Source organism: Cucumis sativus, chromosome 7, assembly GCF_000004075.3.
Source record: "Cucumis sativus cultivar 9930 chromosome 7, Cucumber_9930_V3, whole genome shotgun sequence".
Classification (NCBI taxonomy): Eukaryota; Viridiplantae; Streptophyta; class Magnoliopsida; order Cucurbitales; family Cucurbitaceae; genus Cucumis; species Cucumis sativus.
Genome location: NC_026661.2, coordinates 7928900 through 7956410, shown reverse-complemented (window position 1 = coordinate 7956410; position 27511 = coordinate 7928900). Strand labels below are relative to the sequence as shown.

Below are 27511 nucleotides of genomic sequence, written 5' to 3'. Positions count from 1 at the left end.
GGGTTATGCCAAGCTTTAAGGATTCATGAATAAATGAATGACCCATTATGCAACGCAAATAACATAGGAAAACCCACGAATATCTTAATACGATCAATGAGCTAGTAGTACCGTTAAAAACATATGAAACTCAAGGTAGCTCATGGAGAACCTTTGCAAAGATGACCTAGTAGTACTATTAAGGACCTATTTAGAGTAGCGAGGAGGTCCTTAAAGTACCTCCGAGAACCCATAGAAGTCCTAGGCTTACTACACAGGACTTTTAGAAGACAAGTTTAAAGGACATAACAAGTACTATGGAAAGAGTTATGCTAGCTATCTTTTTCTTTTTCTAAAACTATATAAGATTTTAATACACTTGAACTCAAACACACACAAATACGAAGTTCTACCGATTATAAATACAAATCTCACCTTTGTTATATTTGTACGTCAAATGATTTATGCTCGACTTAAAGAAAAGAAAAAAATAAAAATAAATGTTACAACGTTGATCACGTGGTGTACATTGGTGTGCACGTGATAACACGATTTCCAAGCAAGAAGGTGTAGGCCCCACAGAAAGCAAATTTTCAATTTCAGAAACTCCAGCAACCCACAGTTCCCACCCGTCTTTCTTCCATTTCCACCTCCAGCCTATAATTCCCCCAACTTCACTGCCATTTCATCCCCCCCCACCCACAGATCTCGCTTCTCTTTCTCTCTGTAGATTCATTTCCAGCATTTTCTGTTCTTTCCCCCTCTTGAAATTCTTCCAATTCTTTTCATCCTCTTTGATCGGCGAGCGTTGCTTCCATGGCGATTTCTAGAGAGTTGGCGGGTCAAAAATGGGTGTTGTTGACCACTGCACAAACGCCCACAAACATTGCGGTGATTAAGTATTGGGGAAAGAGGGACGAGGACTTAATTTTGCCTGTCAATGATAGCATTAGTGTTACGCTTGATCCGAGTCATCTCTGTACTATTACCACCGTTGCTGTTAGTCCTAACTTTGAGAAGGATCGGATGTGGCTCAATCGCAAGGTAAGGTTTCTTCGAGTCTCTCTCTCTCTTGCTCATTTGGTTAAACTGCATATGATTTTGGTGGGTTTTGGTTTTGAAATTTGGTGTGTTCTTTATTGTTGGATATTTAGTCAACGGTGGTTTGTGAGTAGTGGAATTCACTTGATTTTGACTGTTGGAAATGGTTTTGGTGAAATTGATGTTGGAGTCTGCTCTGTTTTTGATATTTGTGGGAATGCAGTGGAAATTTTGGAATAATTAGGCCCTTTTTGGTGCTGACTCAAGTGAATGGGCCTGGTGATCGGCTGAATGTGGTGGTTCCAGTTACAAAAAGGACTTGACAGTCCGTTTATGGCTGTAGGACTTTTCTGGAGGAGGTCTGTTCTTTGTTGTTGGGCGATGGAGCTACTTCTTGTTTACCACTTTCCGCTACTTTTCTTTGTCCTTTTGCCCGTTTTAGTAGGGTAAGTAGTTTTTCCGTCGACCGTTTGGAATGACGTTTTGCATTTATGGAATCTCAAGTTTGGAAGAAACCTTAATGACGAGAAGACTTTTGAGATGGTGTCTTCTTATGTGGAAGTAAAATTTTAGAGGTCAAACATGGCAACGACTCAACAATCAGGTCCATAAGGACATAAAGAACTTTAAGGGAATGAATTTGATCCAAAATGGCTATCCACTTAGGATTTAATATTCTATTAGTTTTCTTGAAATCCAAATGTTATAAAATCATCGAGTTGTCATGTGAGACTAGTGGAAGCGCATACAAGCTGTCCTAGACCCTCGTATGGATATTAAAAAAAATGTGAACGACTCAGGTAGATTACTTTTTTTGGCCTGGTCTAGTAACTTTCCACGTATCTTGACATTTGGTTAAAGAAAAAAAGCTAAATTCCATGTGAAGAAATCTTGTGGGAGGTCCAACTTGATAGAAACAGAAGGATGTTATGACTTGAAATGATTTGATAGGGCCTTTTCCCATTCCTTCCACTTGTAGTTCTCAAAGACTTGTGCACATTCTTTTGGAAGAAATCACTTGTAGCCTCTTGATATTTGCTTACTGGAATCTATCCATTTAACGCATTGGCACATACCAAACGTATCTTAAAGCTTTTATCATTTATTTATTTATATTTTTAAGATATCAAAGCATATCTTCATGTGTGGTGTTTTGGACTTTAGATCATTGTAAGGACGCTTTTTATCTTTGTTTTCAATATTTAGAGGAATTTTTGTTGTATCAAGAAGTAGGTAGATGAGGTTTTGTGCATGATATAAAGGGGGAATATCTTTTTAAGCAAATATCTTATGTTACTGGTGGCTATGGTATATTCATTTTAATGTATACGTACACACACATATTATGGCATTTCCCATCAAATTGTAGAAATTGTGATGAAATAAACTCTCCATTTCTTTGTTTGTTTTGGTCTTATGCTGGTCCATGATGGTTCTGTTTTTCTGGTTATTGTAGGAGATATCCCTTTCTGGAGCCAGGTACCAAAATTGTTTGAGGGAAATACGGAGTCGAGCTAATGATGTTGAGGATAAAGAAAAGGGATTAAGATAGAAAAAAAGACTGGGAGAAGTTGCATGTATATATTGATTCATACAATAATTTCCCAACTGCTGCCGGCCTGGCTTCCTCTGCTGCCGGTCTTGCTTGTCTCGGTAAAAACCCAATTTCACTCTTAATATATATATTTTTCTCTTGTTGATTTTTTGGGGCTTAAGGTTCTGCGTACATAGTTCAGATTTGTTTATAATTTATGGAGTACTGAGTAATTATTTTTCTTGTTTAAAAAATAAGAATGCCACTTTTCATTGATGTGAAAAATACAAAGGAATTAAGAAAGCCAAGGGAGAGGTAAGGTAAGGAACATAGAGGCACGCTATTTCTCAAAGAACTGAAATAAAATGAAATAAGGAGACAAGTGGAAAAATGCCTTTTTCCATTAGACATGTGTAAAGATTGGGGAAATTTTAGAAATGTTTGCAAAAAGGACCTATTGTTTATCTCGATACATGGTTCTGAGGATCAGTTTACTTGCATATGTATATCTTTAGAAATATTGACCACCGTATATAATTGATTTTTTGTTCTACAGTCTTTGCTTTGGCAAATTTAATGAACGTCAAGGAAGATCACAGCCAGTTATCTGCTATTGCAAGGTATCCTTTTTTCTTTGGTCTTCTTTATTTAACCAGAAGTCACTTGTCCTTTATCCCTTCTTTCAAATACAATATTCCGGTTGGTTTTAGGGCACATTCCTTCATTTTTCCGATAGAGTGCTTCTGCTGGTAGAAGATTATACATCTTTTTTGTTTCTTTCTTTGCCTCGTCTTTAAGTTGCCAGGTTGCTTTAGTATTGTTTGGTTTTGCACCCCAAATTTAGTTGATTAAATGATACTGTTTTCTAATTAAAATTGACGTGGTGCCCACATAATTTCCAATTTTAACATTTTGGCCTTGTATGCCCATGTTTACTTCTGCTTTGCATACAGTTCGTATGAATATTGTTGTGCCATATCTATATCAATTATCCCCTTCTATTTGAAAAGATAAAAAAAATAAAAGAAAAGCATTATGCGTATAAAAAGATGATCGGTGTGTAGTCACATAATAGACTTCTAATGTAATAATGTTCCTTTTTCTTTAAAAAACTGTTATCTGATATTTCATTGAAATTTTTGCTATTTAGTGGCATTGATTCATATATTACAAAGTAATCAGAACTATGTAAATCATTTAGGCAAGGTTCAGGAAGTGCATGTCGTAGTTTATACGGTGGATTTGTGAAGTGGTGCATGGAAAAGTAAGTTTATCTGTTCATACATTTAAATTTACGAACTTCAGTAATTTGGCTGGTTCTTTTATGCATATAATTCTGCTTTCTGATATACATCAACGAGAATAGTGCTTATGCTTTCTTTTTTGACTTGTATCCTCCTAAAGGAAAAGGATGGAAGTGATAGTCTTGCAGTTCAACTTGCGGATGAGAAGCACTGGGATGATCTTGTAATTATCATTGCTGTGGTATGTAGCTTTTCTCACTTTTCTTATGACATAATAAACATAATCGATCATCATGTTTTTACTTATAAGCGAGGACAGAACAAACTATTCACCAATTGGACACAATGGAGTGATTTTTTATTTCTACAGTTTCTATTGGAGTTCTGGTTTCGTAGTCCACAGTTTAAGGTGCCTTGGGGCCTCTATAATCGATGATGATATTTTCGATTGTAGTATTGCCCATACTTTAGAAGTCACAAAGATAAAAGTCACGATTACAACTTAAAACATGGGTAGAGTTGTGAAATGAACTATAATAAATAATATCATCCAATAGGTGTCATATATTTTTCTTCTTTTCCATTTGTCATTTGACTATGCGATGAGTATGGTTCTTCAAGAATATTATTTCATTTTCTATCTTATTTTTCAAGGTAAGTTCGCGACAAAAGGAAACAAGTAGTACATCAGGAATGCGGGAAACTGTAGAAACAAGTTTGCTTTTACAACATAGAGCTAAGGTATTCTCAATCGTCTTGATTCCTATTGGATATGATGTTTAACAAACTTTGAAATTTCATCGATTCTTTCCATTCTAGGTAGTGTCTTCTAATATCTGCTATTAGGTAGTGTTGTCTCTTGGTTTTTAACCATTTTTTCAGTAGAAAATCTTTGTGCTCCGTAGTCAAGATACATTTCTATTCATGTGTTTATTTGTGTTCTTGTTAATTACAGGAAATTGTACCAAAACGTGTGTGTTAGCGATGGAAGAAGCTATCAAAAATCGTGATTTTGTATCCTTTGCAAAACTCACATGCAACGATAGTAACCAATTTCATGCAGTCTGTCTCGATACTTCTCCCCCAATATTTTACATGAATGATACATCCCACAGGCAAGCTTAATTTCTCTCTCTTTCTTTCTTTTTCAAGTTACCTGATTCACCTTGGAATCTTCGTCTTTGTTCCATTCTGACAAAGAAAGCATGTTTCAGGATAATTAGTCTTGTAGAGAAATGGAACCGTGCTGAAGGAGAACCTCAGGTCTGATTTTCCCCATTCTTAATGCATGTTGGCAGATTAATTTTTGGGTTACCTCTGCAATTGCTGCTAATGTTTTTTTTTCTGATTTCAATCGAACCCCCAGGTGGCATATACTTTCGATGCCGGGCCGAACTCGGTTCTGATTGCACGTAACAGAAAAGCTGCTGTATCTTTGCTTCAGAGGTTGCTTTTCCAATTCCCTCCAAACCCAGAAACAGAATTAAACAGGTAACTGGAATTTGAGAATCAATCTTGTGCATTCAACTCTCTTGGCATGTAGTATCACACAAGTCATCTGAAATTAAATTTGTCATCTTACTATTTTTTATCCCATCAGTTATGTTCTTGGGGACAAGACAATTCTTCAAGATGCTGGGATTAATAGTGTTGAGGATATTGAATCCCTGCCACAACCTCCAGAATTTAACAGTTCATCTCAGAAATTCCAGGGAGATGTCAGTTACTTCATCTGTACCAGACCGGGAAAAGGGCCAGTTGTTCTCCCCGAGAGTGATTCTCTACTTGACCCGAAAACCGGGCTCCCTAAGAACCTCTAGAGAATTTTATTAGTCCTGTGCATTATTTTACTGAAGGTGTGACTCTGAGAGTTCAGGTTAGACGATCAATCAACTGAATATTGAGCCATTTTTCTGGAAATATGCAGTTCTAAGGTAGACTTCTGTTTGTTGTTCTGTTTAATTCAGTCAGTTTTTTGTTCAATAGCACACAAAAGAATAATTTCAGTGTTCCTTGTTCTTGGCCTCAAGATCATCAATTCTGGGAACCTGTTAATGGTCAACTTCCAAAAATTGTATGAACAAGTTATTTATTCATTGTCCAACAAATTCAGTGTCTTTAAGTATTGTATTAGGCTTCGTTTGTGTAGAGTAAAGTCATGACAAAATAAGTGAATGAGAATGAGTTTTCCCTTTTTTCATTGTATGCATCATATTAGTTGATATCTACAGAAGCTATGAGCAAATCCAATTTTTTTTATGTGTGTGGGAGTTAAAAATCTTAATGGCTAACGTTTGGGTCGAAGCTCTTGTAAAATTTGATTTCTTAATCGAAAGACATATTTTAACTATGTGAATTTAAAAACAATATGGCTTATAAAAATAATATAAATGGTATTAAAACATTTTTTATATAGTTCTAACATGTGTTAACAGTCATGTTGGGAGTACTGTTTTGCCTTTAAATTATGATCATTTTTTTAGTATAATACTGAGATTTGCATATTCAATTTCGAGAAAATTACTTGAAAAAGTAGATTTTAACTTAAGCATTTGGAATGACATTCAAAACAAACTTTAATTGGTCCATTTTCTAAAAAAATAATAATTGATAGAGCTAATACAAACATTTCATTAATATTTTAAATCTTGAATACAACGAATTAGAGTCAATCCACATCTCATACTATAAATAAATAGCTGTCAAAATGATTTTAAAAACAAAACAAAACAAAAGGGACGTCACTTAGGGGTTAAAGAATAATCTCAGTTTAAAATTAAATGGCAATTTCATTCTTATAATAAAAATAAAATAAGAGTTTAGTTTTTATAGTTTATTATGGAAATTTAATCTTTATAATTTAATAAAATTTATACACATAGTTCTTATTTTGGAACCATAAAAGTTATCAGGGTTAAAATTTTAAAATTACAAGAGTCAAAATTTATAATTAAAAAGTAGTTTTTTGAAAAATAGAAAAAATTGACCAACTTAAATTTCAAATTTCATTAGATATTTTTGACAAATATTCTATTTTTTTACAATTGTACCCAAGAAAAAAAGAAGACAATCCTAATAGACAATTTCCCTGAAAATACGTTAAAAAGGAGATGGGAAGCGCTGGAAGGGGAAAATTGGTAAATATCTAAAGTAATGGGCCAAGAAGCAATTACCAAATTCAAATATCTCTTTATAAAAAACAATCCATCCTGGTGAAGAGACAGGCGAAGAAATGGCGGCAATATCGCGGCTGCAACTGCAGCTTCTCCACTTCACTCCTTCTCTCAAATCGCCTTCGATTTTCTCCAGATTCCCTCACTTCTCTCGCTCTTCTCCTCGTAAATTCTTTCCTCCTCGCCTTCTCTGTTCCGTCTCCGATTCCACTCCTCAGGTTCATCTCCGTTTCTCTTTTTCATTTTGAATGTAAAATCATATAATGTGTTCATGTAGTTGACCGTGTTGCTTTCTCGTTTGATTGTTTATGATTTAGAATTCTTCTTCGGAGGCTGGATCGAGTTCGAGCATTGTTGGAGACCTTCTCGACTATCTCAACGAGTCTTGGACTCAGTTTCATGCGACAGGTACTGCATATTCTATTGTATGTGTATCATCCTTTATCGCTATGCTTTTTTGGTGTTTCGATTCGGATAGGAGTTCCTTGCGTATTTACTGGCTAATAAACTCTAATTAGCGCTGCGACTGCTAGTTTATATTATGTAGAGTGATTTGGATAAAGTTTACTGTTAAATTGTTTTGGATTGACGCTTTCGTTATTGTTTTTCATTTCTCATCTTGGCGACTGATTTTTGGAATTCTTCATGGCGGATTCTTATGTACTTTCGATTCGACATTCTAGTGATAGAATTTGATACTGATAGGTCCTTATTATTCTTTATCTTTTTTTCCTCTTTCTCGTAGCTGAAGCGAAACGGCAATTAGTTGCTGCTGGTTTTCATTTGCTAGACGAGGATGAAGAGTGGGACTTAAAGCCTGGTGGATGCTATTTCTTTACACGAAATATGTCTTGTTTGGTTGCCTTTTCCATTGGAGAAAAGTGAGTTCTAGAAAATTTCTTCTAGTTTTCAGATCTGCAAATGATTCCGGTTATTTGTAATTTCAATTACGTGGCTTATGAAACTACAGGAGAAAGTTGTCCCGACTCCTGAGTTTTATTTCCTTTTGGCGATTTTTTTTCACCTTCGCTACATGATTGAAGGTTTTCTTTACCTCTTACGATTTCTTGCTGTTTTATTTCTTTACACGAAATATGTCTTGTTTGGTTGCCTTTTCCATTGGAGAAAAGTGAGTTCTAGAAAATTTCTTATAGTTTTGAGATCTGCAAATGATTCCGGTTATTTGCAATTTCAATTACGTGGCTTATAAAACTACAGAAGAAAGTTGTCCTGACTCCTGAATTTTATTTTCTTTTGGCGATTTTTTTTTCCATATCTTTGCTACATGTTTGAAGGTTTTCTTTACCTCTACGATTTCTTGCTATTTTAGTTGGAATTAATTTAGTTTCTTTGGTGAAACTTTGTCTGTTCTACAGGTATGTCCCTGGTAATGGATTTCATGTTATTGCTGCTCACACAGATAGCCCATGCCTAAAATTAAAGCCTAAGTCTTCGTCGAACAAGTGTAATTGTCTAATGGTCAATGTGCAGACATATGGCGGTGGTTTGTGGCATACTTGGTTTGATAGAGATTTGAGTGTAGCTGGAAGAGTTATAGTGAGAGGTAGTGATGGTTCATATTTGCACAAACTTGTCAAAGTAAGAAGGCCTCTATTGCGAATTCCAACCTTAGCAATTCATCTTGACCGGTTTGTACCTCGTTGTTTTTTTTTTATTTAATTTCATTCATGGTTGATCTGCTAAAACATAATCTTATCGTACTATGATTAGGGAGGGAAATGATGTAGTTCTATGGTATACGGTGTGGAACTTATTCATAAGGACCAAAGGACTAAGTATACAACAATTGGGGACTAAAACGTTCTATTATCTTACTACGATAAGAGCGGGAAATGGTGTTAGTTCTGTGGTGCCTTTTCTAATAGGCGTCATTATTTTGTGGCTTGTCGGCTTTTGATTATCAAAAGTGTCATTGAGTCATTGACTCTATCCTACTGGCCTATGCATGGGTGAGGTTTCATATAATACAATAAGTTTTTGTGATCATTACAGCCCTCACAGAATTTTTTGGATTTTAGATTTCTAATATAGGAAGTGTAACAAATTATACAGTTTTAGTGATGTCCCTTTTAAACACATTGTTGATATTTTTTTAGTATATTATACATGATTTTTTAAAAACATATTCTAAATGTTTTGGTTTGACTTTTGGAACCAAAAGAATAATATTGATTGCCGACTCTCTAAATTTCTTTTCCAAAAAAAGTTTCTCAACTCTCTATATGAGTATCATGAAAGAGCAAGTGTTCATTTACTATTCCCTTTTCTTCTTGTTGTGGTGATCTTGGTTTCTTCAGCACAGTGAACCAGGATGGCTTTAAGCCAAATTTAGAGACTCAACTTATTCCATTGCTGGCAACAAAGACCGAAGACAATTCTGTTGAGTTGAAAGATAAAAGCAATGATTCATTTTTGAAGGATTCCATACATCCTCTTCTGAAGCAGGTATTTTTTTATTCCTTTAACAACTATTAGTATTGTTTTATTTGTGGAGAGAAAGGGGAGGGTATAGTCTCCAGGATCATGTCATGGAGCAGTTATTTGGTGCACTTACTCCCACACGCAGAATTGGAGCAAATTAGATCACTGAGAAGTTCTTTATGAGGGACTGACTTGGAACGGGAATGAACTTGCATATCCGAACTATTGATTTGCCATGATAAACAATCCAAAGAAAGAAGGAAAGTCATTCATGTTGCACTCTGTGATCTGAATCCAATACGTATCTTATGGACATTAGCCCTGAAATTTTCTATTGTATGAAAGAAAAAATAAAAACCAATGAGTCACCTTAGCTGAGTGGTAAAGTGTGGAAAAGAAAGTCTCTTAAGGCAGCATGCATGGAAAGGTCGTTTTCATAGTTTTATGTTGGTAATTTAAATAATTTTTATCTTTTTCTTCAAATTTTTTGAAAAGACATACTTTGTTGTTGAACTAAAATGTTGTGAGTAATTTACCAATTGGTTGAGAATAGGAATACCTTGGGTTAATCAAGTTGCAACTTGGTAAAGTTGTAGCCAAACTAAAGACTATTTATGAGTCAGTGCTTTACGTGATTGCCAGGTCATATCAGAAGAGCTCTGTTGTGCAGCTGATGACATAGTGAGCTTTGAGTTAAACGTGTGTGATACACAACCTAGCTGTCTTGGAGGTGGAAATGAGGAGTTTATCTTCTCAGGAAGATTAGATAACCTTGCGTCAAGCTATTGTGCACTAAGAGCTCTTATTGATTCTTGTGAATCTACTAGTGACTTAAAAAGTGAGCAGGCAGTTCGCATGGTTGCTTTATTTGACAATGAAGAGGTAAGATTTTTATTGTGTACTTTGTGAATGATATGTGGATTGAAAGTTATGTTTCTCGGGAATTGGTCAAAGGTTTTTGCCTATTTGGTCTCTCGACTACTTAATATCTTTTCAATTAGGTCACGTTTATAAATGATGGGATTTTACTGCCCACTAAGTAAAACAAATCTGAATTTTATTTCTGTTTTGTTCAGCCTTGTGAATTTTCTATGGAAGTAGATGAATGATCATCATTCTGTACTCTGGTGGTGTGAAAAGCAATACATCTTCCAAGCCCCATGGCTACAAAAGAGATCAGAAGTATATAGGAGGAACTGATGATAGTTTGTCAAAAATATAGAGCCGCCTCCATATATTCTCTTCTACTTTAAATGATGGTAAAATGAGGAAAATCTCTAGTATAGGCTTCTAAAATTGAACTTCCTACTGCCATTTCTGTACTTATTACTGCCCCACACAAAGACGTTTCTTATTCCATACCTACAAAGCTATATTCATTTAGCCTATTCCAGGGTTGGAACCCATCTAGCTTGAATACTATGCTCACTCCAAAGCTAATGTTCAATTTTTCCATATAGCCTATTACAAGGTTGTAACCCACCAGCTTTAATACTATATTCAGGATGACTTTAGTTTTATTCTATTGGGTTTGAATCCCTTTTTTAGTTAGTTTTGGGCTCCCTTCGTTTTCTGTTTTGAGGCCTGCTTTTTTATAGTCTAATTTTTCGTTCATAAATGAAAGCTCAGTTATTGGAAGATCATTGATGAACTATCCAAATGGACTTTCCTGCAAATAAATACTCGCCGTTTATCATTTATTCGTATTAATAATCTATTGTTCTCTTCTTTTAAATAGTCCTCGTATGAATTCATTTCATGACTGCTGTTTTTTATTTATGTAGTCATTAACTTTTCCTAATTTAGGTGGGTTCAGGTTCAATTCAGGGAGCTGGTGCACCCACCATGTTTCAGGCCATGAGACGCATAGCCAGCGGCTTAGCTCAAGGATATGTTGGTGAAGGTGCTTTTGAGCGTGCTTTTAGGCAATCATTTCTTGGTACGTTCCAACTCAAAGTAAAGCAGGATTCTTTTTTTCCTTCAAGAATCAGTTACTATACACACGTCTAATCTAACTGATGGTAGGAAAAGTAAAACATATTGTCAGACCCTAGTTAGGAAAATATTAGTATTGCTATTAGTAGGGAAATGTTAGTAAACAGCTAGTGAGTTTGTGAGAGCTTTTAGTTATAAATAGAGGTGGTGAGGTTGAGAGAAAGATATGAAAATTTAGTAAAATCTTAAGTGTGAAAATTTTGGGAGAGAATAGCCCTCTCATAAGGCTATAGTATATTATAGCCCCTTTGATATTGCAATATATTTCTGTCTTTTAGTGTTCTTTGTATTCTTGTTATGTGATAACCTAACAAATATGAAATAACTTAGAAGTGTTAGACGTACTTTTCATCCTAAATTTACTGTGAATACATATATGAACATGAAATGCTTATCAAATCATTTGCTGCTATCCTTGAGAGCCCGAGCATCAATATTATTGTAGGGGCATCAGAACCTTTGTTGAGGCATTGATAATTAGCAGCAATTGTGAAAAATATTATAGGTCCTGAATATTTGGTTTACAAGAAGAATAACTTGAACAAAGCATTGATTTACTGTGTTTTTATCTCTAATTGCTTACCCTAAGTCTTTTATTGTAAATAGTGTCTGCGGACATGGCCCATGGAGTTCATCCAAATTTCACGGATAAGCATGAAGAGCATCATAGGCCCGAAATGCAAAAAGGAATTGTCATAAAGCACAATGCCAACCAGCGCTATGCTACAAGCGGAGTCACTGCTTTCTTTTTAGAGAAGTTGGCCGAATTCATAACCTACCAACGCAGGTATGTAGTGGCCTTGAAAATGCAGGATGACGTGTTTGGATTAACTTTTCGAATGTTTAATTTTAAAACAAGTCATTTTAAAAAAAAGTTGAAATGTTTCGCTACCTCGAACTAGCATTTTGAAACACTTTTAAAATTTATTTAAAACAATTTTATTAAAAAGAAGTTCAAATTATTTTTTCTTGTCAATCCAAGCACACTTAGCTTTTGCTACTTTTACCGACCTACTGTTCAATATGATAGGTTCTATTATAATTAAAATACCATTTTAGTTCTTGCCGTTTAGTCCTCTTTCGTTTTAGTCTCTACTTTTGAACGTTAAATTTTATTCTAATACTTTCACTAAATCTTAAATTCAGTCATTTGAAAGAAAATAAATTTGTCTGAAACAATCACCGGTTCCATCTATTGCTTTGAGAGTGAAGTGAAATAATACCTAATCTACTACGGGACTAGAAAGATACTTTAACTTTCTATTATTTTAGTTCTTGTGGGTACCTGGCCCATTGTGAAAATTCCGTGAACCATGCTGATTTTTCATTCCTATCCTTGTGTGGCTAGTAATTAGTATTAAAAATAGATATGGTTATTTTCTGAATACTACGCTGGTCTGGTTATAACTTCGATTCCTTCTGATGAAGGCACGGTTTATTTCATTAGTAATCGTATTAGTTCACTTTTAAAATTGGAATGTTCACCAAATTGCATCCCTTTGATAATGGTAGGATTTTGTAGTGAGAAATGATATGGGTTGTGGATCTACGATTGGTCCAATACTTGCTTCCGGAGCAGGTATCCGTACAGTGGATTGTGGAATCCCTCAACTCTCAATGCATAGGTATTACAATTTTTTCCTCTCTTTACTATGTGTACGCTATAGCCCTCCATTCATTAAGGTTTGAACCTAATTTTGAATCATTACTCTTCTGGAAAAACGCTTCGTATTACTTGCTTTGAATAAAATCTATCTTACGCTCTTAAAAATTAAGATCTCATTTGATAACTATTTCGCTTTTTGTTTTTGTTTTTGAAAATGAAGTATTTCCTCTCCATATTTTACAATAATTTGCATATTTTTTAAATACAATACATGCATTCTTAGTCAAGTTTTTTTTAGTTTATAAATATTGGCTTGGTTTTTTAAACAATTGTTATTCTTAAACAATGGTTAGACAATCAATTGAAGGTAGTGATTATAAGCTTAATTTTCAAAAACAAAAACAAAAAACAAAATTTGTTATCATATGGGGCCTAAGTTAGTAGGCACTATTTAAATTAATAATACTATACTATCAAACCTTTATATCACAACAAATTGATTTGTTAAAGTAGTTATATGTTTTCTTTTAGAGTTCTTTTAATCTCCTCTTTTTTTCTTCAGTTTGACTAGGAATCTAGTGTTTTTAACTATAATAGTTAAATGTATATGTAATAATAAATGTACACTTTTTCAATGTAATAATAAATGTATAAATGAAACCATGGTCATCCTTTCTGCATATTGGCAGTATAAGAGAAATTTGCGGGAAAGAAGATATAGACACAGCTTACAAGTATTTCAAAGCCTTCTATAAAACGTTTTCGAGCATAGACCGAAAACTAAAGGTGGATGGCTGACCCAAAAGAGGTATTATCAATTTACGCTTTTCATTTACGCCAAAAACAAAGATGAAATACAACCACCTCCTTTTTATTATTTATATTTTTTAAAAAAATTGGATTTTAGATTTTTGGAATTATTTTTAGAACAGAATGACCTGAACAATAAAAAATTAGCGTCATTGAGTAGGTTAAGATAAGATAACCTATCTGAATTAGGTTTTTCCATCTCTTCATTGTGTTTACTGTTTAGTAGGGTTTAGGTTGTGGAAGTTTTCGCATTTTGTTCGTCCAAATCGTCCCTAAAAAGGTGAGAAACAAACAAATTCTTTCCAAATGAAAGTGTGTAGGAGTGGTAAAAGAGAGTGTAACATAAGTTGGGTTTCTTGAACTTTTAAAATTTCGATGATCAAAATTTGTTTTTAGTTTTGTTTTTCATAGAACGAACATGGTTAAGTCATATAGATTAAAATAGATCCTTTATTTTACCTATTTTAATATCCTTGTCTTTTTAAAAAAAAACTAATTGTACTTTTAAATAGGCTGAAATCTTTTGGGACTTTGATATTCTTTTACCCCTAATCTAAAACTGCATTGCAAAATTTAAACACCATGAAAACTACCTTTTTCATTTCCAGTTCCAAGTTTTTAAAAAAATGTGTAATTAACTCTTAAATTTTCAAAACATAACTCTGATCGTCTTCGTGTTTTTTAGACTACGGCCATTTCAGGAGCCCTGATATCCCTTTTTACCATCTAGCAACCAACTAGCATCAAAATTTTCAAAACATAACTTCTCATAGTCTTCGTGTTTTTTTGGACTATGGTCGTTTTAGGAGCCCCGATATCCCTTTTTTACCACCTAGCAACCAACTAGCATCAAAATTTTCTAAACATAACCTCTCACAATTTTTGTGTTTTTTAGACTATGGTCATTTTAGGAGCCCCGATATCCCTTTTTTACCACCTAGCAACTAACTAGCATCAAAATTTTCAAAACATATCTCATAATTTTCATGTTTTTTAGACGATGGACATTTTAGGAGCCCCGATATCCCTTTTTACCACCTAGCATCCAACTAGCATCAGTGGTTGGATCTTTTTATAATTTTTTTTTAAAAAGAACAAAGAAATAGAAACAATTGCAACACCTACCCTAGGCATAGGTCCTTGTGTGCAAAGGTCTCTTGCAATACTTTTTTTTTTTTGTTATTTTGAATTAGAAAAATATCTTTTAAAAATTATTTCTTCTCTCCAAAATGATTACTTAAAACTTGTTTTGTAACTCAAAATGTCAAAAAGCTATACGAAATAATAAAACAAAATTGTTTAGAGATCTCTTAAACTTACTCGTAAAAAATTGAGAACTAAAACAATGTATTTTAAAAATACAGAAATTAAACATCTATTTTAACAAAAGAAAAACATGCTGATTTTCAGAAATGGAGAATATAAATTAAAAAGTAATTAGTAGGTACCCTTTTTCTCATAAGGTAAAGATTTAAATTCTCGTTGGTACTAAAACAGTTATAATATAATATATTAAGATAGTCATCAAACAACTACCAACTAACAACTACTGGTACAATCCCTAAATTGCGATAGTGGCACAATCTTTGTTTACTTCCTAGCAGTTTTAAATGTGATCATACACAATTTTAAAAACAAATTCGTTATTAAATTGAAACTAAATAATTTATTTTATTTGACATTAAACAAAATACAGTATATCTAACCAATGTATTTGATTCAGAACTTCTTATTCACTCTGAAGAAAACAAAAATCAATTAATTTTAAAATGATTAAGCCTAATTTGGTAGCATATTTTTAAAAAATTAATCTTATTTTCTCTGTTTGTATCCTTCATTATAAAGTTAAATTTTTATCAAATTTCTGAACAAAATCAGTGTTTAACACACTACTAATTTTAGTTTTTAAATTTTGAGTTGATTTTTTGAAACAGCATTAGAGTGTCTATGGACTTAGTTTTAAAATAATAACAGAAAGGCTCATCGAACAGTTTTAACAAATCTAAAATCAAAGTTCCAAAACCAACCCAAACAAAAGTTTTGGAACGAATTTTGGGCTACAAGGGAACTACATATGACAATCAAAGTCTCATTTGAATCGAGTGATTTTTTTTTAAATAGTTATTTTTATTTAAACTATTTTGACAAAAGCGATTTAAAATAAACTTTAAAAATTTACCAAAAGCCATTTTAAAGCTGTAGTAACATTTCATTTTTTCGCAAAAGACTAATTTTCAAAATTGAAAACTTTGAAAAATTTTAACTACGTGCACCCATAAAACAATAAGAATTTGCATAAATGAAAAAGTATTTAAAAAAGAAAAAGAAAGCATTTTAGTTACTGCAAAGTATCAAATCGTTGTCGAGATACCATAGATGATCATTGGTTGCAAATATAAATTTTGAAGGTTACACACGGCACAATCTAATTTGAAATAAATAATAAAAAAGATAACGAGTAGGAAAAAAATCAAGTTCATGAAATTTGAAAAGAATAAAATAAAATGAAGATACCACTTTTAAGTTTTACCTTTAAATATAATTTCCTAAGACAGTTCTATTGGCTCATGATGAATGCACTTAGAAATAACCCTTTCTACAAAATAGGGTGGAAAGGCCTAATTTACGCTAATTTTTTTATTTTGCAATCTAATCTTTTAAATCATAAGAAAAGGAAGGTATGTATACACAAACCAATGACACATTACCCATGCAATAAACTCCGAACGAGTGGTAAAAGGAATTCGTACCTTGGGATGTTGACGCTTGAATGTGCAAAGCATCTCATAAACTTAAATAGTGATGGAAAATACATATTATCAAGTAGTGGCGAGGAATACATATTTAGGAACTCATACATAACGATGCTCTCAAGCAAATATGTGTGTCATAAGAAACCATGGACCTAAAAAAATTACATGCCAAATGACCACGTTATAACTATGCTGATTAACTGTATTAATTGAGATGAAAGAAATTTTAAAAAATAAACAAAATCGTTATATATGTTATACTTTTTTTATTAAAAAAAATTGCCCATTTCTTTTGGAGAATGAAGAATGGAGATGGACATAATATATGTTGAAACGAGAGTAAATACCTTCGTAGTAGACATGCCCAACGACAGATGCTACTATAAGTCTTTCGACGTCATAGGCACAAAAGGGAATGGTGGCGCAGTTTACAATCTAATTGACATTCACGATCATCTTAGAACAGGCAATAACCATTGGAATCAAGTATCAATATAAAGTTCATAAAAGTAACAAGTCATTGGTTTCTACTGAATTCAGTGTTAATCCAATAGCTGAAGGCAAAAGATCTACAAGAAATAAATAAATTAATGAAACAAACCTGATCAATGCTGAAAATAGGCAGGATAAAAAGGGATCGGTAAATGAAATGTTGAATGTATTATCTAAAGGGAGAGAGCAAAAATAAATTTTGCAGAAGGAAGGCTTTACTACTTTACTGTTCATTCATATCAAAAGATGAGGTTGAATGAAGAGAGTTATGCATGAGAAAGGGCTGATGAACTTACGACGATAAATAAAAGGCATTCCAAATTGCTGAAGGGGATACTGAGAGGAGTTCGCAAATATCCCTAACATGGAGTGGATCAACTTTTGCACTATAAGGCCAAATAACTCTGTACTATAAGGCCAAATAACTCTGTTGAAGGACAATATAGTTCTATTGGAGGACCATATGGTTCATCACAGCAGAAACACGTTAACTCTACGTTTTCAAATTTACTAAATTCTAAATTTGTGAATTTTATTTAGTGTCACAACTTTTATTATTATTTTTTTAAATTCACTATTCTACTAGATACAAAATTGAAAGTTTGAGTTTCCTAGTAACATAAATTTCAAAAATCAATGAGTTTTTAAAATTTTTATACTTCTTGAACAAAAAAAGTTTAAAGTTTAAAGACTTATTAGACAGAAATTTGAATATAAAGAAATCGATATGATATTTTAAAAAGTTCATTAACTAAATAAATCCAAATGTCAGAGTTCAAGGACTAAATTTATAATTTAACTAAAAGTAATGTATACAGAGGCTTGACTCTATTTACGAAGGCTTTTCCATCAAATTAACTAACCAAGCAACAACACTAATAAACCAACAACAGCAAACGTACTTAGTAAATAACAAGCTATGGTTGATAATGCAAGGATTCTCTATAACATACTAATGAAAAGAACTGAATAGCATCAGCATCGAATGCATTAGCATGACATATCAAAATGTCAAACATATGGAGAAACTACTGAGAACACCACGTCTATGAACTCAATGTAGACGTTCATATATAGAACATGAAGGAATAACTAACGATATCTGGTCACCAGTTTTATTCAATTTTCGTTTTACCAAAAAACTTATTAGCAGATTCATCTTCAGCGAATCAATAGAAAAAACTACTTAGATCACCACCACTGTGAACTTAATGTAGACATGTATGCATATAGGAAAGGATAGAAAACCTACGATATAGTCTGCAATTTATTCTATCAACATTGTAGAGAAAAAACTATTATTAAGGAGTTGTTGACAGAAATCAAATGGAAAAACTAGTTAGAACACTGCCTCTGAGAACTCAACATACACGTACATGCTTATTGAAAAGAAAAGAAAACCTACCATACAATCAGAACTACGTAGACTACAGGATCTGGTCTGTGCGATCAAAGTAGACGTGTGTGAATACGGAAAAGAAAAGAAAACGTATAATATCATAAGCAATTTTATTCTATCTACCTCTCAAAATAGCTATTAGAAAATTCTTCCATGAAATCACACCTAAACAATCGGATATCACACAAATAACAAAATGCCAAGTGGAATGGTTCAGAAAAGGATAAATCGCTTACTTGAGGATTCTGAAAGGCTTCGCTAGGAACCGATCAACCTGACTGATAGAATCTTCAAACATTTCAGCAGGAATCGAACAATCTGAGAGAGAAGCACCGTCGAAAGAATATATAATGCTCTCATATGAAATTCCATTGTCTCACGGCCTCATCCTCTGCCACCTTCCATGACTCAGGACCTTCAATATCCTCCACTGCAGAGCCCTCCATGGTAAATCAAAGGACCGAAATCTAAACTCCTGGCAGCGATGGAGGCACTAGGTGATGGAGAACTTCGATTGCACACAAAATCTAAAGGAATGGTTCAGAAAAGTATAAATCGCTTACTTAAGGATTCCGAAAGGCTACGCTAGGAACCGATCAACCTGACTGATAGAATCTTCAAACACTTCAGCAGGAACCGAATGATCTGAGAGAGAAGCACCGTCGGCAGAATATTTAATACCTCTAATATGGAATTCCGTTGTCTCACGGCCTCATCCAACTCTGCGACCTTCCACGACTCAGGACCTTCGATGTTTTCCGCTGCAGAGCCCTCCGTGGTAAAGCAAAGGACCGAAACTCTAAACTCCTGGCAGCAATGAAGGCATTAGGTGATCGAGAACGTCGATTGCACACTAAATCTAAAGAAATTAGGATTTCGGAATCGGAAAGCGAACGTACACCAAAATTAATCGAGGGACGGAATTTGGCGCGATTGATGGAGACGGTAAATTTTCCGGAGCGATTACGATCACAGCCAGAGAAGAAATGGAGAGAAAATGCATGAAAAAGGAAATCAAAGATATACTTAAGGAATTCAAATTGAAAAAGAATCTCTATGTATGAGGCCAGAGGGTTCCCCTATGGACTAAACTTGGGCGGGAAACTGACGAAGAAGAAAGAGCACGGAAAATGTAATTGACACCTCACTTTCTCCATTCGGATTTCCCTATTTATAGGGTAGCTTTACGCATTTTTATTTTTTTTATTTTCGTCAAAGGAGCGTATTTAAATATCATTTAATCCTTTTCATTTTATTTAATTCGTTTCATATACACACTTTACAAATACTTTTTAAATTTTTAAGGGTAAATATAATAATAAACAGTAATTATTTGATAATATAACAAATATTTTTTAAAAAAATATAAATATAACCCGCTAGACTGGTATGATTATAATTCTTATATATTTTCGTGTAAATTGTTTTCTTAATTATGATTATAATTCTTATATATTTTCGTGTAAATTGTTTTCTTAATTATAATTCCAAACGATAGTAAGAATTTGAGCTCGAGATCTCTTAATTTTCTGCTTAAATAGTTTTAAATAGTTTTTAGGTAAATCTCTTTATCTCTTCAGATACATATAATTTTCTGCTTAAATAGTTTTTGATAGCCAATAGCCAATAGATTGCTGCTTGAGTCCTAAGAAAAGAGTACATATTATTTTGCAGTTGTTTTTTTTGAGTTAAAACGTGCCAGGACAGAAAATTCGAATTCTACTTTTCTTCTTCAAAGTTTTTACAAAAAAAAAAAAAAAAAAAAAGTTGACAAAATATTTAAACCAAAACCACTAAAATACAAAATACATTACACCTAATTTTTCAACTTTTTTTTACAACTTCCCTTTTCTCTTGATATACATATATTACAAAATACTTTAGAAGCAATTTTTCGCATTGTAAAAATATAATCCTCCGGTCTTCTCTAAACTCAATTTTTCAAGATCTCAATTCTTGAAAGAAAAAAAAAATCTCGTTAGTACCACATTTTTTACCAATGGAGTCGAATTAACAGAAGAAATTAAGGATGCATATATTGCATTAAAAACCCATTACTTGAATAACAAATAAATAAAAACTCAACCAATCACTTTGAGGTTTATTTATTTATAATTGTTTTATTAATCATCTCTAAAGGTACTTTTGAAATGTTTCTTCAACACGAGAATGCTTTCTTATTTACACTTGAGCCAATAAAGCACATAACAAACAATGAAAAGTTCATCCTTGCTTAAATATTATATTTCCAAAGGTCGATAGGAAATAATTTCATTTAATATACTAAATGTAATTATAAGTTATAAACTATAGTCTTTGGTCAGACTAAGATGATTTCCTATAAACATTAATGATTTGGGATTCGCCATTTCCAAGTGCAATTTTCCAATAAATTTATATAAATGAATGATTGATTACGAAAATGGGCTAACAAAATAAAGTGCAAATAAGAAATAAATAATTTAATTTAATATACTAAATGTAATTATAAATTATCTTCGACAATTTTAACCAAAGTTTTTCCTTTAAAACTGCCATATTTGCAATTAACTAAATATATTATCAATGATCTTTATAAAAATCAGAAGAAATTTTCCAGTCTCAACTCTCCACAACAATGTTCAAACCTATAATTAAGATTTCACCATTATATAATCATTCTAATACTATACTAAACCAAAATAGAAAGGTGTTGAAGTAGTACCGAGATTCTTCAGGTACGAGAAGCTGAAGATATGGTGTGTATGATGCTGTATGCAGCAACTTACATTCATAAGTATGAACTTGATGATTATTCACAAAGAGCAACCTCACCACCTTCCCTCATTATCAAAGCTCGATGCCAACCGAAGCTGCGTTTTGATCAAGGGGTGAAGAAACCGCCACTCGATCCTGCGAGTAGCCAATCCCGAGATTTGCTCCAACTGCTAAAGGTGAACAGGCAATGAAACATGATTTCCATTCACCAGGCGGGTATTTGACCTTGACAAAGAATAAATATCCGAGCATGGGCATGTGTTTTGTTAATTAAGGATCTTCCCGGTTGTGGCGTCATTGAAATGAAATCAAAACTATAATTCGTGCACTTACAGGATTTAGCAGAGTTCATAGCTGAAGATGTGGAATCGATGTTGACAACAATATGAGGTTAATGACTGGTGCTCGCCGCTCGCCAGCAACAGATCTCTCTTGATCCACATTATCTGTCCCAAGTTCGATCTTCACTTGATTGTGTCATTCGAGGTTTCTTACATGACATTTCATGTGGCTAAATTTTCTACATCTGTACAAGCACAGCACTAGTTTTGCAGTGACGAAAAACCATATCCTTCCATACGCTGAAAATGAAACAAAATAAACTGAGAACTGGAACAAAACTTCATGGAAGACAAGAAGCCAAACTGAAGGATAATCCAAAAAAGATATTAAGGGCGTATTTGGATTGAGTTTTTTCTTGGCGTTTAAATAAGTGTTTCCAAGTGCAAAAAAAAAAAGAAGAAAATAGTTGCAAACAATTAAGGGTACCATAGGAGTTAGATGACACAAAACAATGTTCTCATTTTATCATTATGATAGCACGATGTTAATGCTTAAAACTATATTTACTTTGTTCAAAAATAACTTACTTATTAACATCTCATTTTATCACGTTTTTATCAAGTTCATGTAAAATCATTAAAATATCCCATACCTTCGTCCAAGATCTTGCAGGAGCAGGTTGCAGATTCTTCAATTTAACTTTTCGTCATTATCAGTATCAAGAGCAACCTGAACAGCTCAGTCTACTAACACAAACTTCAAACCATCGAGCTTCTTCATCAACCATAAGAGATGTAAGAAGCTCCAATGAAACTGATGGTGGGGAGAAGCATATCAAATCCCAGAAAATATAGATCCTTCTTCTTTGCCCACCTCAGTTCTTCATGCCTGCTCCCTGCCATTTCAAGTAAAAAAATGTTCACTGAAAACCCCACGATATGTCTCAACTACCAGATGGCAGGGAGCAGGCATGGCCCATGCCCTCACCGGGGCCGCTAATCCAAAACTTGCATCTGGTTGCTGTTGGTACTGCTGCAAAACAATTAGAGCAGGGTCAATGATGCGTGAATGAAAATGAAACACATTCTGGTTTAGGAAACTTTGCTCGCTCATTTTCTCTTCCTTTCTTTTTGACTTACACAGCTCCCCTTTTACTGTGATCATTTTGCAAGAAAGGTGAAAGACATATATATGTCCAATGACTCCAATTCAATGGAAAAGTTAGATACTTTCTATGAGTTGATAGCATCCAAAGCTTCTTGATAAAATATCCCCGCACAAATATCCAAGAAAAGAAGGGTTTACACCCAAACTTGGTACAAAAAGCTTAAAATACAAATTTAATAAAACAGCTTATAAGTCCAAACCTGTGAAAAGGGTTGATGAGTTTGTTCGTGAGGATGAATAAAATGCATTCCAGTTTGCTGACCGGGATACTGAGAGGAATGCAGATACACACCAGAAGATGAATGTGCATCAACATTTGGATTAAAAGGCCTAATCATTGCTTCTCGATGACCGTACCCCAAACCTGCAGGAGATACTGGGTATTCCATGGCCCAGGTACATGAGGAGGAGGGAGTGGTCTTTGCTGACATTCTGAAACAGCCTGTCTATGAGCAGAGCCAAGTTGTGGAAATTCAGTGTTGTAGTTCACTGCAGGAGCATACATGGGCTGCACAGGGTATGGACCGCCACTGAAGCCAAACCCAGGATCAAATCTCTGCATATACCTGAAGGTGAATTTACAACAAGAAACTTGGCTAAATTTCTATCCCAATGATAAAATTCAGGATGCATCTTAGAAGGTAACATTTATATTTTTAAAAAAATCACGCTTGTCAATAAACACCCCTTTTTACTTCATCATCTACAGTGGTTCATGACTTCAAAATACCTTTTTTCTTGATTTATAATAAGCTTTGTTATTTAACAAATGTTTCCACGAGATTAATCTTCAAGAAAATCAGAGGACCCAAACTGACGCCAGTTAATGTTTTTACTATTTAGCTCAAATTATTTGTCTCAAAAAAGAAGGTGGCAAAGAGGTCAAAAGAGAATAAACAAAAGCTTCAGAGCTTTTCAAACCTGTTTATTCAACTTTTACCACAAGAAGCAGACACTTCAAAAAATTAAGATCAAACCAAGTGAAAAAAGGATTGCATTTCATACCTATCATAACTCCTGTCATAATCGGGGTCCTTGCTGTCAATCTCACGATCTCTAAAAATGGCTACCCTACTATTTGGTTTGTACTGCCTACTAGGCAGCTCCTTGTCAGTCCTACTTCTACTTATTCTACTGCTACTCGTGGAACAGTCAATCAAACCCCTACTAAAATTTGTATCAGGAACTCCAGGAATCATCTTCTCCTCAACCTTTGCAGCACTCAAAACCACGATAATTATCCTGTGGTCTAGGATCAGTATCTACTTTCCACTGCATGACAGCCTGAATTGCTGCTGGAGTTAAATATTCGAGCACGAGCTTTATTATACTCCTCTTTCCTCTCTTCCACACTTTTGGAACCCTCGTTTTGATGAATTTGCATTGCATCTCTTGCTAGTTGGGACCACTTCTGTGGCCTCTGTTTAATAGCAACCTTATGCTACTATTTTCTTCTGCTGGTAGATTTACAGGAATATCTGCAAGGCGGATAGTGGAAGACGACATTCAGAAGTCGCAACATAATTTTGGAACCAGACCCATCAGGTAAACTATTATCCAATAGAACCATGGATTGCAGCGAGTAATGTTGGGCAACTGATGCGCAGCTAACCGTAAATATGAAGTAGGCAGCTGCTGTCAAGCTGTCGAGGATCATGATAAACTTTTCAACATCTTGCTCCATGCGCAAAACTAAAGCAATGATAAATAAATATCAGTTGAAGGGAATAGATAATTAACACCATGTTTTCAACAATATAAAAGTGCATGATAATAATTAAGCACTTGAAGTTATGGTACTAGTCAGAACATGTTAGACAAAAAAAAAAATTTTAGGCATCAATACATCATTGTAAAGACCTTTCTGCCAATAGGTTGTCTCCTTTTTTCTTTTGGTTTAATGAAGCTTCAGTGTCAAAACAGGTAAAAAATGCTTTCCAGTAACTGAGCAACTTCTTGACTACAGTAAATTTAATTCCTAATGCTTTTAGATGTGATAGTTTTCTTTTTTGAGAAACAATTTTCCTTGGTAGGGTGAAAAGATATGACTCTATTTATATCTTCTTGATGAGAAACAAGAAATATTATTAAGACAGAAAAAACCTCATAAAAAAAACCTAAGGGCCAAGGGGATGATAGTCATCCCCGCCCCAAGGAATGATTCCAGAAACACCTACTCCAAATCAAATCAGGTGCCTTCATAGAAAATGTCCCCACAAAACAATCCCTCGACATTTTGCAAGGACCTCCAAGCACAGAAGATACTTCCAACTCAATGAAGCCACCTACCCATAGATTCTCTCTGATACCATATTACTTCTAGGCCATTTCCAGTCAACGCTGACCCTTCTCTTTTCCATAGGCCCATAGATGGTTTCAAACACACAAAAATCAATTGTTTCTACTTAATCTAGTATTTCGTTTTCCATATAATTCGATTGAACTTTAAACTTTTCCTTCGATATCTTCACAAATCTTTTAATCTATCGTTTTCTCCTACTTTCCGTTATTTATTCAAAGCCACACCGCCCCAAGTCCCTAAACCTTCCACCAGTCCACACATCTTCCCAATATTGTCTAACAACCATCCAACCTTTGTCTTGGATTACCTAAAAGCATATCATGTCACATAGCTTCACGATACTGGTCCAAACATATACCACAGCTTCTTGAAATCCACCGAGTAGTTTTTGGCCATAATACTTCTAAATTTCTAATACCATTGATCCAAATGAGGCATTCGAAAGACTAGAACAAACTAAAAGCCTATACAAATCCAGGAAGCAACCAGCCACTTCTAGAAGGCCGTAGCTAGCAACTTTTAACTATCTCCGCCCTCTACAGAACATAACATTAGAGAACTCCTGAAACCAACCACACCATTGACCATCTACAGTAAAGGAAAGCTAAATAAACAACTTACTTGATAGACGCTCCGAGGGTTATGCAAAGCCTCACGAAGGAACTGATCAACCTGATTGATAGCATCCTCGGAAACCCTATCGAGAGCAGAAGAAGCTGAACCAGAAAGGGAAGGAAATGAAGCGGTTGAAAAATGATAGGCAGCAGCGGCATCAGCAACATCCAAGGATTTGGAATTCTTCTTAGGAGACGAAGAAGGGAGCATCAATCGACTCATGGCTTCGTCCAAATCAGCGACCTCCCATGACTCCGGTGCTCCGAGATCCTCAACCGCAGAGCCCTCCATGGCGGAGATGAAGGGAGGAGAACTCAAAGTCCTGCCACGAAGCGAGACATCAAAGATTAGAGAATAAAAGCCCCCAAAGAGGAGATCGAGGTAGCAGGAGAATTTGTGGATCGGAATTGCATTTAGAAATTAGGGTTTGGAGATTCGACGCTGTTCACGGAGGCTGAAGAAGAAAATTCTAGAGAGAAATTGGCGACGGAGATTGTTTGGAAAGTTGAATGGTATGAGACCGTGTTCAAATCGTTGCGTGCTTGTGACGCGCACAATATCCTCCTTGAGTTTCTTTTTCGGTTCGTGTGTGAAGTTGAAGTTTTGTTGGGCCTCGTGGACCAATTTTCAAAAAGTGTGGTTTTAGGGCTTCCTTATATTTTTCTTTTCATATTCTTCCCATTTTATCTTCTTTTAACTATTATTACTCATATATGACTACATGGAATCGGTTCGGTTTAGTTCGATTTGAAGATCCAACCAAATAATATCGAATCGTATTTATGCAATTCCGTTCACTTCAAATTCGATTTTGGTATTTTTCAATTAAAAAATATATATTTTGATTCTGTCCAATTTTGTTCTTTAAATTAAAAGTTGTTTGGTTTTTAATTTGATTTTACTAGTTTGTTAAATATATAAGTATAAAATAAGTGTGTGTATATGTATATAGTAGTTAAAATCGGTTCGACTTGGTTCGTTTCAAATTTGGTTTTCGAATGTGAAACAATATCGAATCGAATTAGTTCAATTTTAAATTTTATTTAAATCGAGTCAAACTCCATTTTTCGATTTCATTTAGTTTTTTATTCAATTTTAACTTATATATACTTCAACTAATATCACAAAATAGCTCCTGCTATTTTATAATATTTGAAGGTTAATAAAACATGTAATAATTTTTTAAATTATTAGTAAACCCAAAATTCATTATTTTAATTATTACAAATGTATTATAGGGTTTAAGTTGATAAAAAAAAAAATACTTATTACAATTATTAGTTGAGGAGCATAAACTAATGTTAGTTCTTATATTTGAAATTTCTGGGTGTTCACACGAGATTTCGAAGAAACGTATTTCTCGAAATTAAACTTTGTATATTGATGAATATTGTAAATAGAATCTCTAATATTTACTCATTTGATGTTTTCTCTCGAATACAAGTTAAAAACTTAGGTCTTTAAGATATTGTAGTTGCAAGTCTATTTGAGACTCAGAATCTTCAAAGTCTTCAATCGAACTTGCACATCTTGAGAGCTTGCAGTTTGAATTTTCAATTATTCACAGCTTTATAGCTTCAATTCTTCCCCCAACCCCTTAAATGAACGACAAATGTCAAATAGAGAAATTTCATGGACTTTAGGTGGGTTTGGGTCCATTTGGTTGTTGGATTTGAACTTGACCTCATTTACTTGTTGGGATTGAGTTTGGGATCATTTGCCTGTTGGACTTGAGCTTGAGCTTGGACTCGAGTCCGTTTTCTTAGTGGGCTTAAGCCCCTTGTGTTGGCCTAATTTTTCATCAGGGACTTAAATTGAGTTAAAAAACTTATTACTCAAATTCAATCAAATTATAATCGTTACAATTTTGGTGCGATGACGTGAAATTTCATTGGTCAAAATTTATGATAAGACTTAAAG

The 27511-nt window shown here is 34.0% G+C and overlaps 1 protein-coding gene, 2 long non-coding RNA genes and 2 pseudogenes across 3 annotated transcripts; 2 read left to right on the top strand and 3 right to left on the bottom strand.

Annotated features, from left to right (window-relative positions):
• Positions 1–617: 617 nt before the first annotated feature.
• On the top strand, positions 618–5974 carry LOC116405306 (annotated as a pseudogene).
• Positions 5975–6992: 1018 nt separating this feature from the next.
• Positions 6993–13923, top strand: LOC101209810 (probable aspartyl aminopeptidase). Its single transcript, XM_004150796.3, is given in 11 exon segments — positions 6993–7189; positions 7289–7379; positions 7717–7852; positions 8348–8620; positions 9290–9437; positions 10056–10295; positions 11220–11352; positions 12015–12146; positions 12149–12195; positions 12921–13033; positions 13704–13923. Coding segments are annotated over 11 exon segments (1581 nt in total). The 5' UTR covers positions 6993–7030; the 3' UTR covers positions 13813–13923.
• A 2401-nt stretch (positions 13924–16324) lies between these two features.
• Positions 16325–17664, bottom strand: LOC116405204. Its single transcript, XR_004218366.1, has 2 exons — positions 16925–17664; positions 16325–16729 (listed from the first exon to the last, which is right to left on the bottom strand). It is a non-coding gene; the product is annotated as an uncharacterized LOC116405204 (long non-coding RNA).
• A 1157-nt stretch (positions 17665–18821) lies between these two features.
• Positions 18822–19715, bottom strand: LOC116405203. Its single transcript, XR_004218365.1, has 3 exons — positions 19368–19715; positions 19032–19275; positions 18822–18943 (listed from the first exon to the last, which is right to left on the bottom strand). It is a non-coding gene; the product is annotated as an uncharacterized LOC116405203 (long non-coding RNA).
• Positions 19716–20973: 1258 nt separating this feature from the next.
• LOC116405202 lies at positions 20974–26182 on the bottom strand (annotated as a pseudogene).
• Positions 26183–27511: the final 1329 nt, after the last annotated feature.